The 15,201-nt window shown below is 36.5% G+C and overlaps 1 protein-coding gene across 2 annotated transcripts in view; it reads right to left on the minus strand.

The window, feature by feature from the left end:
• Positions 1 to 1,089: 1,089 nt before the first annotated feature.
• CUL3 (cullin 3) overlaps positions 1,090 to 15,201 on the minus strand; it is a 47,520-nt gene continuing 33,408 nt past the window's right edge. For both annotated transcript variants that reach the window (XM_026664255.2, XM_087965030.1), the window contains 6 exons: positions 7,738 to 7,862; positions 7,149 to 7,245; positions 5,012 to 5,146; positions 3,585 to 3,771; positions 2,477 to 2,622; positions 1,090 to 1,584 (listed from right to left, as the gene is read on the minus strand). In XM_026664255.2, the coding sequence (XP_026520040.1) occupies positions 1,453 to 1,584; positions 2,477 to 2,622; positions 3,585 to 3,771; positions 5,012 to 5,146; positions 7,149 to 7,245; positions 7,738 to 7,862 (822 nt within the window). In that variant the 3' untranslated portion in view covers positions 1,090 to 1,452. The remainder of the gene's footprint in view (positions 1,585 to 2,476; positions 2,623 to 3,584; positions 3,772 to 5,011; positions 5,147 to 7,148; positions 7,246 to 7,737; positions 7,863 to 15,201) is intronic.

The raw sequence follows: 15,201 nt of genomic DNA on the forward strand, positions 1-15,201 counted from the left end.
TCAGTGAGAACTTCAACTTTGCAGGTTGAAACAGAATTCAACTAGTTCTCTTTCCTATATATGCTATACATTTATTTTTTTAAAAAAATGTTACTCTGTTATATCCAAATACTATTTATGAACTTAAGCTAAAATTAAATTGATCAGCAGCACTTCACAATTTGTGCACAAAAAAGATAGAATCTTTTGTTGTAAAACTAGGTTATACAGTATAGAAGCTACATAAAGTTTCATTTGGTATCAAATTACACAGTGAAATGCTATTGCAATTATTTTTCAAAATCAAATCTTAAAAGCTTTAGTAGTAGTCAAAACTTCATCCTTACCCACTTTGAGAAGGAGAAAGTACTTGTTGCAAGAACTGAAGATTTAATAAGATCAAAGTAACAATATTTATTGCATTTTAAGATTGCATTTTAAAACAGTAAATTAATAGTGCACAGTGGCTTCATTTGAATCTCCTGAAAAGTGAGAAATGAAAAAGGCATAAAATCCCCTTCTACCTCATTAATGTGCTTCTCCAAGGGGCAGTATTTGGTTTAATAAATTGCCATCCCTGTGCTCTAATACATTTGAATTAGTGGTCTGTGTACACTAAATCCATTTATTTTAAATTTGTTTTGTCTACATTGAGTGAAATAAAAACATCGCTCTGTACAATCCACTATGAGCAGTGAATACAACAGCAAAAAGTATGATACAAGTTTATACAGACTAATGTTTTCCCATTTCTCCTATAAAGGAATCAGAACAAACCTAATTAGTATGCAACTTAATTTGGAAGATCTCAAATGACAAAAGGGAAGGCCAAATATTACAGCCCATAATTGTGCCGAAAAAAAGGTTCTTTCTCATATTAACTGGAATACGAATGAGTGTAGGGGGAAAGAAAAACCAAGCCATAATCACCAGGCTTTTATAAATTTACCAAATAGTAAATTAAACACGGTTCTTTAAATAAATGTCCAAAACAGAGCATTATTTTGAAATTCAATCTTACCATCGTGTGTTTTTCTTGTAACCCAACATACACAATGCACAAAGTGCTAAGCAACACTACAGAAAACACATTTACATCAACACTGAAGATTCGGGGAAATGAAATTTCAACGATTTTATTTTTTTTAATGAGCTGTATTTTCTAAATTTGTTTTTATTTATTTTTTCCTGTTTTCATACAGTATTGAAAACAAAAACGCGGCACATTTACATTTTCCCGAGGAAACTGTAAGGATGATCTCTACAGGGATAAATGCTGAGAAGCTTGAAGCTCAATCATTTTGATGTTGAAAAACTTTCTGAAGGAGTAAAGGCTTGATCTGACTGGTCTAGAACATGTATTGTAATTTAATGGAAGATATGGTCGTCTCAATATTTAATGATTTTTAAAAGAACTTCTCAGTTCATGCGAAGAATATAGTCCAAGAATAAATCATAGTTGTGGGACACGTTTTATGCTACGTAAGTGTATACTTTGCGGTCCTCAGGTGTTCGTGCCAAATATTCTCGCTCAATAAGTCCTTCAATACGCTTTTTAATAACAACTGGACTTGGGAGGAATCGTGCCTTCAGTTGTTGAGTTACCTGGAACAGAAGGTAAAGTATTTTAATGCTAGCAAGTAAGCAGGCCTGGATATGACTGTGTAAAAAACAAAACATGTAGGATGCTTTTTCAATTATTGATGCTTTCACAAATTTCATAAACTGAAAAACTAATTCTGTATTTTGGGGATCCTATGGTAAACATCACTAACTATAAGCAAATATATGATAGCTGGAGCTAGGACTGTCTCTAAGCAGGTGCAAGCACTGGGTTTGGAAGGTAATCAGAGATGGACATGCTAATATTTAGGTACCAGGGCAGTAAATTAAAGTCAAAAAGATCCTGAAATGTGATGATGGCAAACAACCTCACTACTGTTGTCCAAAAAAAATGCATGACTGCATCCAGGCAGTGAAATATTTAGATATATATTTACTTTTTTCCTCTCCACGTCAGCTGTAACTCTGTTTAGGAAAATAAAGCCTGCTTACATGTATACATGCAATATTACATGAGATTATACCGACTATAATACACCATAAAGAAGCTAGTGTTTTCATGACCAACTCAAGGGACTGGTTTTGAGACTAAAGTGACCTGGGTCTAAATTATTTACTTCCAGAAAAAAAGGTGTCAATGTGTAAGTTTTTAAAAACAAGCATCACTAGCTTTGGTAGTACAAACTACTTTTATGCTTAGTATTAAGATTATAAACTGGGGCTAGAATTATCACCAATCCTACAGAAATCCTTCCTCAGGAATATGTGCCTAACTCCACGAGTACTTTTAAAGAACTGCTTTAACTCACTTTAATTGGGACAGTTTTCATGAATCTTTTAACTGTGAAACTTTAATTTAAAATTGTTTAGAAACTTTTAACTTAAAGTTAAAACTTAACTTTAATTTCAATGTTTCAGTGATTAATTAAATTACCTCTGCTACTAGCACATTATGTTGCATCTTCTTTCTAGATTTCATTATCCGCACTATAGCAGCCTCTATCTCATGCTTTCTGTCATCATCTACTTTTTGCCTTGTTTCTTTTCTTTCGGGGTCTGACTCTCCTTGTTTGGCAGCAACTGAAAGAATAGAATAGACCCACACAATTAAAATAAAATAAATTAAAAATAATAAACATCAACAATTTGAAAATAGGACAAGTCAAAGTGATCCAGTAGTGTAATAATGAAACCTGTTTGATTTTCATTCCTTAATCAAGGTGAGGTTCTTATGCTCTTCCCAGATAAAATTCCCAGCATCTTTAACTGATTATGCACCCAGAAAATTTTGGAAATTGTCTTTTGGCAATATCTGGAAACAGTGGTGAGATTCAAATTTTTTTACTCCCGGATCTGCGGCGTGGCTTGGTGGTTGTGGCAGGGGAAGGATATTGTAAAATCTACAATCAGAGGTGGTACTTGCTGGTTCTCCAAACTACTCAAAATTTCCGCTACTGGTTCTCCAGAACTGGTCAGAACCTGCTGAATACCACCTGTCGGGAAGGCACCTCTGTCTGGAAGAGTTCTTTGTTCTTCCTTTAAAAGAGGACTGATGCTTTTCATGAAGGAATACTTTAATGAGAGACATTTTGCTTAAGTCTCCCGGGGTAATATATTAACAGACCCAATATAGACAAAAGGATGAGCCTTGGAAGAAACCCTCAGCCAGAAAAAGAGGAATTTGAAAGAATGATTAGACAGAGAATTAGCTGCTATAGAATCACAGAGATCTAACTGATAAATAACAAAGTGAATCAAAATATTTCGGGACTGGATCCAGAAATATGAGAATGAAAACCTTTAGATTTCGCAATTTCAGTGCAATGTCAAAGAGAGACTATCAATTCTAGAAAGGAGAATGGTGTTAGAATGGAAAATAAACTAAGAATTGCTCCCTCCCCTTTCCTTTTTTTTGGTCAGGACAGTGAAATATTTGAAATCATTGGAGCAGAAGCCAGAGAAGAGACCTGTGTTGAAGAGTGTGAGAGTGAGCAATCATGAATCAAACAGTGAAATTGACAGCTAAGTGAAAGTGAACATACCTGTTTGAATCTTGACTCTGTGCAGTTTGGATGTGAATTGATCATTCACTGTAAATATATGTCCATTTTCTATTTCTTTTGATTTTGGCTCCTTTGTAAGAACCCGTTGTGTAGGTTTTCCACATGCGAGGGACTGCAGCGCTCGTACTAGCTCTCTTTCAGGAATATCTGTCTCTTGTTGAATCTCCTATATCAAATTGAATAAAGATTTCGTACACAGAAGGGCAATTTTTTAAAAAGAGCTCTTGGGATACTATCGTTCAATCTCCTGATCAAACAGAGGTCACAAAAAAGAATTTGTGTTGTGATGTCACCAAAAGAGCATTATGAAGACTTCAGTCTCCATAATGCATTGTTAAGGGTCTTCGAACTGGGAATGACAGAGTAGCTGGCGTGAAGAGTGAAACCTGAAATGGTTTTCCCTTCAGAGGGTTAATTCCCATTGTTATTGAAAAAAAACAACCCACTCCAAAATTGGTCACTTAGTGGTTGAATTTATATGGTATGTACTTAAGATATGGGGTGACCAATTAAGATATTTGGGGAGTTGTATACAGACTGTAGGTTATCCATTCTGTACAAGGGCATAGTATATTTTCAACACAGATAATAACAGTAATTCTTCCTCACTCTTTTGCCCTTTATCACTTCAGAAAATAGGCCACTAAAAATAACCCACGATATTCATTGTTTCTCAAAATAAAAGATGTTTTAAACAAAAATATGAAAGTGCATTCAAAAACACAATTCTGAATTTCAAGTTCCAAATTTCTAAAGTCAGTGAAAGTTGTTTTCACTTGCCTAATAATTATGATTATTCTTAGCAAGATTTTTCACAAAATACTTTAAATACCAAACTAAAACAATATTAAATATTTACACAACACAATCAACTTTGATTTAAAATATATTTTTTTAAAAAAAGTTTTAACTAAATTGCCAATCCACTAAATATTCACTTTTAAGATAACTTCTTACTGAATTTCAATGCCATGTATGGTGACATTTGAATGCAATAATCTGTTATACCTATATCACCTGCATTTTACAGCTCATTACACAGCAAAAAAGAACATTACAGAAAAAATATGCAGCATGAAAATGGTAATAGTACCACTAAATACTCTAAATAAAAATAATGGGAGGGAGAAATTGCAGCATGTCAATTTCATTTACAATGGTGTAATATAAATTTCAAGATATTAAACAAAAAATGTAAAGCATAACAAATATGGCATTCTCAGATTTAATTAACAAAATGGTTAGTAAGATTAATTAGTATTCTAGGTATTAGAATTGTATATCGCATATAGGAATTTTCTATGCAGTTGGTCAAAGATATGAATGATTCCATTTCCCCATGATTTATGAAAATAAAGGCATATTCAAGAGATAATGTGTACAGCTAACAAAGACTTAGCTCATACCTCAAAAGTGTATTTTTCTCTGTTATTAAAAAGCATGAGTATTGTCATCTGGAAAGTAGAGACTTGCAATATGTGCTTCCTTGTATTAGAGCCAGTTACTTGGGCACCTCCTACACCAACCTCTGAACCATCTTCCTGTTTTAATTATAAAAAATATCAAAAGTCATTCTAGAAATATTTTCATTTACTTAGTATTTAGTGTACTTACTAAAAAGCCTTAAGTTGTTACATACTTTTCATTTAAAGGTATTTATCTTTGTTTTCTTGTCACAGGATTTAAATTATTTGCATTTAATGATTGGCCTATTTTTTAACAAGCTATTGGAAAATCAAAGTTACCAGTATATCTTTTAAAAAACCTTTCAAACTATAGCTGAAAGCATGAAATGCAAAAGTATCTGTATATTAAGCCAAACCATAGTTTGTTGACAAAGAATGTAATCTGTGGAACAAGCATAGCAAAAAAAAAATCTTTTTTGTCTTCGCTAATGATGTCTTGAATGTCTCTGGATGGTTTTGGGAAAACAGCAGAAACAAACCGCCAGAAGCCACAAATAAACCATATGTATATCACAGTGCTACTATTGGTTAAGTTCCCAACAGATCATACTGTCAAGCTGTGCCTTGTTACCCTGAATGAAACTAAAAATATACAATTTACAGCTGTTTACAGAAATATACAATTACACCTCTACAATGCTTTTTATGGAAAGCATGCCTAGAATGCTGTAAAATCACACTATGAAAATTATGAAGTTGTGGATGTTCTTTAAGAAGAGATTGGACAACAACTTGTCTGAAATGGTGTAAGGTTTCCTGCTTGAGCAGAGGATTGGACTAAAAGATTTCCAATGTCCCTTCCAACTCTGTTATTCTGTTATTTTGTAAGCAGTGATAAAAATTATTTTAAAATAAAGTCAAACAAGATGGGCATGTCAAGCCTGGAAGAAATAACATATCTGAGACTATGAAACCACTATAAAACCTAATAGCCATAGGCACACAAAGCAAGCCAACAAACAAACAAACAAATGTACAATCCCTGGCCACTGACAGACCATCCTGTGCCAAGAAACAAAACATAACATAGTAATTATAATGGCTGCATTAAAAACTATAAACAGAATAATTCCATGTGGCACCTTCCAGCTATATTAGAATTTCCAGCATCTCTTTGAAAATAGCTGGCAACTGTAACACAATACATCTGGACACACAATACATCTGAACACATTTAGCTTTGGGAAGGCTGCTATCCCCATAAAGATACTGTGATGGAGAACAGAGCAGGTAGTCCTTGCTTAATAACTACAAATGTGGCCAGCAACTCCATCACTAAGCACTGTTGTTAAGCAAGATATCACAGGACCATAATGAACCCACCATATGACTTCCCACTTGATTGTTATGCAAATCACCATGTGTAGTTAAGTGAGACATCACCTGACCACAACTTGTGATTTCACTAACTCTGCTTGTTGAAAACTGGCTGTGAAGCTCACAAATTGTGATCATGTGGCTTCAGAGATGCTGTGGCACTTATTAGTGTGCGGACCAGTTGTAAAGTTATTTTTTCAATGCCATTATAATTTTAAACAGTTGCTAAATGGGGCGGTTGTTAATTGATGTCTGTATCTACTATAGGAAGAAATTTGAAGTTTATGTGGTTCTGATTCTCTGACAATTTTTGGCAGAAAAACTAGATACCTTTGTTATATCACACTGTAAGTTCATCCGTACATTCACAAGACTACTTCATATAGTAAATCTCCCAAAATACAATTTTGTGTAGCATAAGATTAACAATGGTGGTCAGTGGCACAAATTAAAGGCTTAATTTCTTTACAAGTTAGCATTTTTTCCAATTTACCCAATATACATATTAAAAATACGTTTAAAATATATTTCTTTAATATATGCATTTTTATTACTCTAATGAATATATTCATGTTTATGTCAATTATTTCAGAATCACATTTGAATGCATTTTTTGCTTAAAGCACATGTAAAGTTTGGAAAGTGGCTATTCTGAAAGATAACTGAATGCCAAATGAAACCTTTTTTGTAAAGTATAAATATAGTAAATTGTCATTAAAAGATGACTCAGACCACACTATTTATAAGCAAAGGCACTTACTTTTTTAACAGGGCCATAGAAGGTGGCATTAAGATCTGCCGAACCCATGTGATGTTGGAGTGTTAGCTGCCGTCCACTATGTTTGGCTAAATAAAATCTACAAAATTCAAGAAAATCAATTGATAGTTGCATAACTGTATTGCAAATTTTCAACAAAAAGTTTTTTATAAACATTTTATTAACAATATTTAATTTATTACAAAACATCAGCTATTTTGAAAATTTCATTCAGAAACTATAGTTCAAATGTTATGTTATCTTAAATATTTCATACTAATTATAATCTTAGAATTGTGAACCAACCAGAGTCCACATATGTAAGATGACTCGGTACACAAATCTAATAAATAAAAACTTATTAAAACAACTGCATGCAATCCAAAAAATGTTTCTAAGCCTTCAATGTCTACATTCCTTTTTCTCAAAAAAAATCTTGCAATAGTAGAATACTATTTTTGAAATACCTAGTGGGGATGCAGAATAATTTAGCACATAAACGCTCACAAAAATCTGGGTGTTGACGATGTTTTAAAATAAACAAATTCCAACCCACCCACCCCCCCCAAAAAAAATCTTAAGAATTTCTTACCTCCTAAATATTTCAAAAGCATGCCTGGGGGCTGGGGGAATGTTGCACTTTGGTGTGGCTGACTGAGTGGGCCAGTAACCTGTTGTGAGAACTCGCACTGTCAGATCAACACCGCCTAGTGAGACCTATAAAAATAAAGGCAAACAATGCATTGTATCCTATTATAATTCTGCCCTTTCAATATTCAACATGTTTTATATATCTAGATATAGGAATTTATATTCCTAGTTTTCATTATACTGGCACATAATTTATTTATCAAATTTATACAGCCGCCCAGTTGACCAGAAGTGACTATATTTTACACACAGTGGTGGGATTCAAAAATTTTTACTACCAGTTCTGTGGGCGAGGCTTGGTGGCCGTGGCAAGGGAAGAATGTTGTAAAATCTCCAGTTAGAGGTGGCATTTGCCGGTTCTCCGAACTACTCAAAATTTTCTTCAGAAGTGGTCAGAACCTTCTGAATACCACCTCTGTGCACACCATAATGTAAAATATGAAGTGATGCTGAAAGAAACATATTCTATTGAAGATAGGGAACTGAAAAATCAATTTCATCAGACACTTCAAACATTGGGACTATAATTGTAAATGAAAGTTTAAATCTAAGATCCCTTTAAAGCTTTCAGAACTGATGGCCATTCTTAACAGTTTCCCAGACAGGTAGTCTTTGATTTATGATAATAATTAAGCCCAGAATTTTGGTTGTAAGTTGTTCAGGTTATAAGTTGAATCACCATGTGACTGGATTTAATTTGATCACATTGTTAAATCAGTCACAACAGTTTTTTTTTCTGGAAAATGACAAAAAAGTTGCAATCTGTGATCACATGATACTGCAACCAATTGTAAATATGAGCCAGTTGCCAAATGCCTGAAATGTGATCATGTTATCTGTTGGGGTAGGTAGGTCAGTCATAACTTTGAGGACAGGTGGTAAGTAACTTTTTTTCAACTTTTGTGTCATAACTTCATTAAGCAATTGATCATAAATTGAGGACTACCTATATATTGTGCTTACCCTTCCATGCAATTTTGCTATCGGTATTAACTATTAACCATTAGCTAAATTTCATTTGTTCATGATGCTGAGAATATAGCTATTATCTATGAAAGTTGGCCTTTCCAAATTAACAAATAGCATATCCACTTTAATAGCTGATAAAAACAATAGGAGAGATTGAATATAACAATGTGTAAAACATTCTACATGTGATCTATTTTGTGAAGGAGTGGTCCAACTTCAAAGTGAAGTATACACATATTGGGTATTTTGTCCATATGTGAAGCAAAATAGAGTTGTTCTATCCCAGAAGTAATTTGGAGCAGAAAGAATAGGGAGAAATTCAAGAACGTAGGTATCTAATGGGAAGAAAGGAAAGTACACAATAACTGAGAACACAGATGGGCCAATGGCAAATGACACACATGAATAACTGCTGAAAAGTGAAAGGGAGCACTATATAAGTAGACCACAATGGAGATAAAAATTTCTACTGCTAAGTGCAATATTTGTTAAGTTTTATCCCATTTACGACCTTTCTAGCCACAATTGTTAAGTGAATCACTGCAGTTGTTAAGTTAGTAACATTATTAAGTGAATCTGGCTTCCCCGCTGACTCTGCTGGTCAGAAGGTTGCAAATGGATGATCACATGACCCTAGGACACTGCAACTGTCATGTATGAGTCAGCTGCCAAGCATCTGAATTTTGATCATGTGATCATAGAGATACTGCAACAGTTGTAAGTGCAGAAAATGATCATAAATCAATTTTTTTCAGGGCTGATGTAACTTTGTAGTCACTAAATGAACTGTTGTCAGTCAAGGACTAGCTGTACATTAACCCTGCCCTCTTCATGTTGCCTAGATTTTGTTTCATCCCAAATCCAGAACAAGATGAGAAGGGTAGTTAGGTAACTTTCAAATTATTGCAATGTAGAAGAGATTTTATTACATTTTTAAAATGTATGAATTACAAAAAGCTTTCAATGCAATACAGTGCTGCCCTAAATACGATCAGATCTTAAATTATTCAATTAGTTTTCATTACAAAAAAATCAAAATCTGCCATCTGCTGGTGAAGCAATTCAGTTAGATTTTTGAAATATATCTAAACAAGGTTTCACATGTAAGGATGGAATGAGCAATTGTATGCAAATTAATGAATATTATGTGTACAAGTTTGTCCCTAAACCTTCAGAACCACAGCAAGCATTTCTTTTGTAGACTCCAGTATGCAAGAAGTGATTTTTGAATGAAGCACTGAACTAACAGAAGTTGATTTATGATTGCTAGAATTATGTACTGCTTTCAGCTGAAGAATTACAGAATTATTGGATTCTTTTGTACCTTGTGTTTTAGTTATTTTGACTTTACAAGATAGCAAGCCTTGGAACCATTGATACATAATGATACTATGGATACTATGGAAATATAGCCTTTCAGTCTCACAATTTTGTTTCTGGAAAATCTCTTTTCTCAGTCGATCTAATTCTAAGTTAATATTATTCAGCTTTCGAGTTGGTTGTTCTAGCTTCATGGCACCAACTCGGCCTTCCAGGCTGCATTTTATCCCAGTTTGCTTGCACCTAGAAAACAACTACTTTTACAAACCCGTTTCTTCCCCAAGCCCCAGTTAGTTGCACTTACACAATCTTGCCCCCCCCCCCCATTTGACAGGGACAGTTCTGCTACACTTATCTTTTGCTAGACACTCTGCCTTAAGGGCTACAGCAGCAGCGCTGGATTTCTCCTCACAAATATTTGCACAACTGCAAACCTTGTCCACCCACTTCACTATTTTGATCTGGTTTTGTCTCACCCAATTTTCTCTTTACCTGATTAACTAGACGTTCAACATTGCTAGAAATAAGGAAGATTCTTTGCTTTATTTGTAGAGATGATTTTATTAACTTTCATTTTCAATCCTTTTAAATTCTAACTTCATGCACTTTTCCTGGCTGGCGTCATAAAATCATCTATTTAGAACAATTATATGATATTGCTGACTCTACATTTAATCCTAGATGCTGCTGTTTCAAATTAAATATATCCAGAACAAAAATTCTTATTTTCCCTCCCAACCAGTAACAGCTGCAAACACAGCATTTAAAAGCCATGACTTTGTCATCAACTCATGGATTTTCTTTATATTTCTCTCTGCCCTTGATAATCAAGCAAAAATATGATTAGTGTTCTCCATGATCTTTTTTAAAATCAGAACTCAGAACTATTTATTACTCCTAAATGAATATTCTAGATTGTTTTTTTTCATATGTCTCTCCAATTTTCTAAACCAATATTTTCTATTTTTGTTAGTATATATAGGGTGTTGAAAACTGATTATTTCCAAAGAGATAGTAGTTGTAATTTTATGCTGAAATAATAGCCAGCTTTAAAAGTTAACACATTTAGCTGATATGGTAACATACTATACTGTGAATATAATAAAAACTCCAGAGAAATGGTTTTCTTTATAGTTCATTAACTATCATTTCCGTTGTAAATATATAAAAACATGCTTAAGATTATCCAATACTTTTTGCTTATACTAGCTTCATAATCCAAATTGGTTGGAAGCAGAATGCAACAACTTTCTTAGTCCAAAGAATATCATTTTAAATATATGTATGTGGCTGTAATATTGACCAACATATTCCTTTGTCTTATAAAGCAAATGGTAGCAGCATTCATTTCTATGTATTTAGAGAAAGAATGTGAAGGAAAAACGTAAGGATCCCAAATTACAAATCACTCCAAGCTATTATTAAGCATAGTAAACTGAGATATATTTATTTTAAAATAAATCTGATTTTTAAAATGGAATCACTCATATACCATGATTTAAACATGCTGGATAAATCATATGCAGCAAACATATGAATCATTCATATGATAGTCCTGATATAGGACTGATAATATTACCTAGTTTGGATAATGAAATGTCTGCAAGAAAACAACTAATCTTAGAGAGCAACAGGGACCCCTAATTTCAACTCTAAGCTACAAATATTTTCCCTATTGATATGAATCATTCTTTCACCTGAATCCTTCTTAAGGGATTTAAGCTGTATTCCAATTATAGGGTCTCAAAGGAGAAGTACATAGTTATTTTAAATTGGCATTTAGTATTGAACTGTATTTTTAGAGCTTGTTTCAGTGACTCTCAAATACCGTCTAGATGAATAAAGAAAATCCCCTGAAAACAGTTCCAGGTGCACAAAATGAAACACTCTCAAATCAGAGAAGAAAAGATGGAGCAATAACAATAATGTGAGATAAGTTTTAATGGTAACTGAAAAATAGGGATTTAGACAAAGAATTTTCATTCCGTTTGCTGGAATGATTTACTTTGCTTTTCTTATTATTAACAAAAGACATTTTGTTATTAACTTTTTAAAGCCTATTAATAAATTGTATTTTCCTTTGTATTTTCTAAAGAAGCAGATGCATGGATATTAATTTCCTATGCAGAAAGGGCATTGGTACTTACCTGATACGCCCGTTCTCTGTGAGCTCTGAAGAGCATCCAGAAGTGGGAGGTGCTTCAGTCTCTTCTGGAAAGGCTGGGCTTAAAACTCCGGGATGCTCCTCCTCCTCCACGGGACACCTCCCCAGCGTCCCCCAGTTTTGCGAAGACTGAGTGCCAAAGTCTGGAACTCATCACCTAATCTAGATCCCTGACCGGAATGGAACCCCACCAGACGGAAAGAAATGGGTAAGGCTGGATGCTCTTCACAGCTCACAGAGAACGGACGTATCAGGTAAGTACCAATGCCCTTTCTCCCATGAGCTGTTCAGAGATCCAGAAATGGGACATACCAAAGCATGGCCTGCCCTTAGGGAGGGCCTCCGTCTGGATCGAAATCCACTCCTAAACTTTGTGGACCCTCTGCAGGACTCTTCTTTCAAATGAAGCGTCCGCTGAGGCATAGACATCAATTTTATAATTTCTGACAAAGGGCGATGGTGTAGCCCAAGTTGCCGCTCTGCAAATTTCATCTATGGAAGCCCGTGTGGCCCATGCTGCTGATGTTGCCGCACTCCTTGTTGAGTGGGCTGTAATGCCCTTAGGAACTGAGATGGACTGGCATTCGTAACTTTTAGCTATGGTAGCTCTCAACCATCTACCAATGGTCGTCGACGATAACTTGTGTCCTAAAGTGGATGGGTTGAAGGATAGGAATAGAGCCTCAGATTTTCGAAATGCCGCCCTGCGGTCTAGATAGATGCTTAACGCCCTTCGAACGTCAAGTCGATGCCATTGATGCTCCAGTCTATGAGATGGTTTCGGACAAAAATTTGGAAGCACCAACTCCTGCGCTCTGTGGAAGACTGAATTTACTTTAGGGGTGAACGATGGATCCAATCTGAGAACCACTCTGTCCGCATGAAACACGCACAGGTCCTTTCTCATCGACAATGCTGCCAATTCAGAAATCCTCCTTGCTGATGTGATCGCAATTAAGAAGACCACCTTATATGTCTGGAATTTGAGACTAGCGGTTCTTAAAGGCTCGAACGGGCCAGTAAGTGCGGTTAACACCTTGTTGAGCTCCCAAGTGGGATAGTGGGTGGTGCGCTATGGAACGAAGGTTGCCCCAGGATATCACCGAGGCTAAGGCCGCCACCTGTCTGCGTAAAGTATTTGGAGATAGGCCCTTGGTCAACCCCTCCTGTAAAAAGTCCAATAATTGTCCTATTGATGGGGCGGTTGGGTCGATCTTAGACCCCCGGCACCAGCAATAGAAAGCGGACCACGTGGCCTCGTATATACGATTTGTTGAGGACCGTCTGGATGCTTGTATGGTGGCAATGGCATCCTCTGAAATCTGTTGGGTCCTTAAACGGCTCCGCTCAACCTCCATACGGCTAGGCTGAGCCATTGTGGGTCCGGGTGAAGTACTGCAAGAGGGAAACCCTCGACAGTGGAATTTCGAAGGTTGTTCTCTCGACAGGTCCTGTAAGTCCGCGAACCACATTCGCCTGGGCCAGTAAGGGGAGACCAATATCAATTCCGCTCGTTCCTCCAATAACTTCTGGATCAACCTGGGTATTACAGAGAGTGGAGGAAACGCATATAGAAGTCCGGGATGCCACTGACATCGCAGGGCGTTGACAGCCTCCGCCCCCTGAGTAGGGTACCTTGAAATATACCGGGGCAATTGGGCGTTGAGGGGAGAGGCAAATAAATCGATCACCGGTTGCCCAAACCTCCGCACTGCTTCCTGGAAGAAAGACGGGTGTAGGCACCACTCTGTCTGATCTACTGTGGCTCCGCTGAGCCAGTCCGCTTGTGTGTTTAAGGACCCTGCTATGTGCTCTGCCTTGAGCGAAAACAGATTTGCCTTGGCCCACTTGAACAACCTGGCCGTCCCCAGCATCAGAAGTTTGGAGTGGGTACCCCCGTCTGTTTACGTGGGACTTGGTTGTGATATTGTCTCTCAATACCAGAACGTGGCGTGATTGGAAAAGGGGTAGAAAACTGCGTAACACCAGATGAACTGCTCGCAGCTCCAACAGGTTGGTGCTTTGTGATTGTTCAGAAATAGTCCAACTTCCCTGTGCAGTGTGGGATTAGAAGTGAGCTCCCCATCCTACGAGGCTGGCATCGGTTCTGATCGTTGCCCTGCAAGGTTCCTTGAAAGGGCACCCCCCGTTTATCATGTTTTCCGACCACCAGCCGAGCGATCAGAGAACATTGTGCGGTACCTTTTTCCGGACGTTGGAAGTGGTTCTTCCGGATCGCTGGAAAGGTAGCAGGAACCACTTCAGATCTCTAGAATGGAATCGAGCCCAAGGCACAATGGAAATACAAGAAATCAGTTTCCCTAACAGTTGAGACAGAACTGCCAGGGAAACCCTCTTTAAGGCTCTGATCTCTTTGGCCAAAGACTGGATACTATTCAACCTGTCCTGAGAGAGAAAAACGTTGCCCTCCACGGTGTCTATCACTGCCCCTAAATGAACTAACCTAGTTGAAGGGATCAAATGGCTTTTATCCCAATTTATGGAAAAGCCGTGACTTTGAAGGGTCTCCAGAGTAATCTTGATATCCAAATTTGCTTGATGTCTGGAAGATGACAAAATTAAAATATCATCCAGATAACATTGTAAACGAATAGATTTGATCCTGAGGGAGGCAGCCAAAGCCACTAGGACCTTGGTAAAAGTCCTAGGGGCCGAAGCCAGACTGAATGGTAGGGCGATATATTCGTAATGCCAATCACAATAGCAAAATCTAAGATATTTGTAGTGAACAGGTCTAATTGGTATATGTAGATAAGCCTCTGTCAGATCTATAGAGGTCAGGACATTGTTCTCTCTGATGCTGAGCAGAATGGACTGGAGAGTAGTCATCTTGAATTTTCTATAAACCAATGATCTGTTCAGACGTTTGAGGTCCAGAATTGCCCTCCAGCCCCCCAAACTCTTTGGGACCACAAACAATAGAGAGTAACA

This window comes from Notechis scutatus, chromosome 4 (assembly GCF_049901735.1).
Source record: "Notechis scutatus isolate UNSWTSFEM ecotype Mainland chromosome 4, rNotScu1.2, whole genome shotgun sequence".
NCBI classification, from domain to species: Eukaryota; Metazoa; Chordata; class Lepidosauria; order Squamata; family Elapidae; genus Notechis; species Notechis scutatus.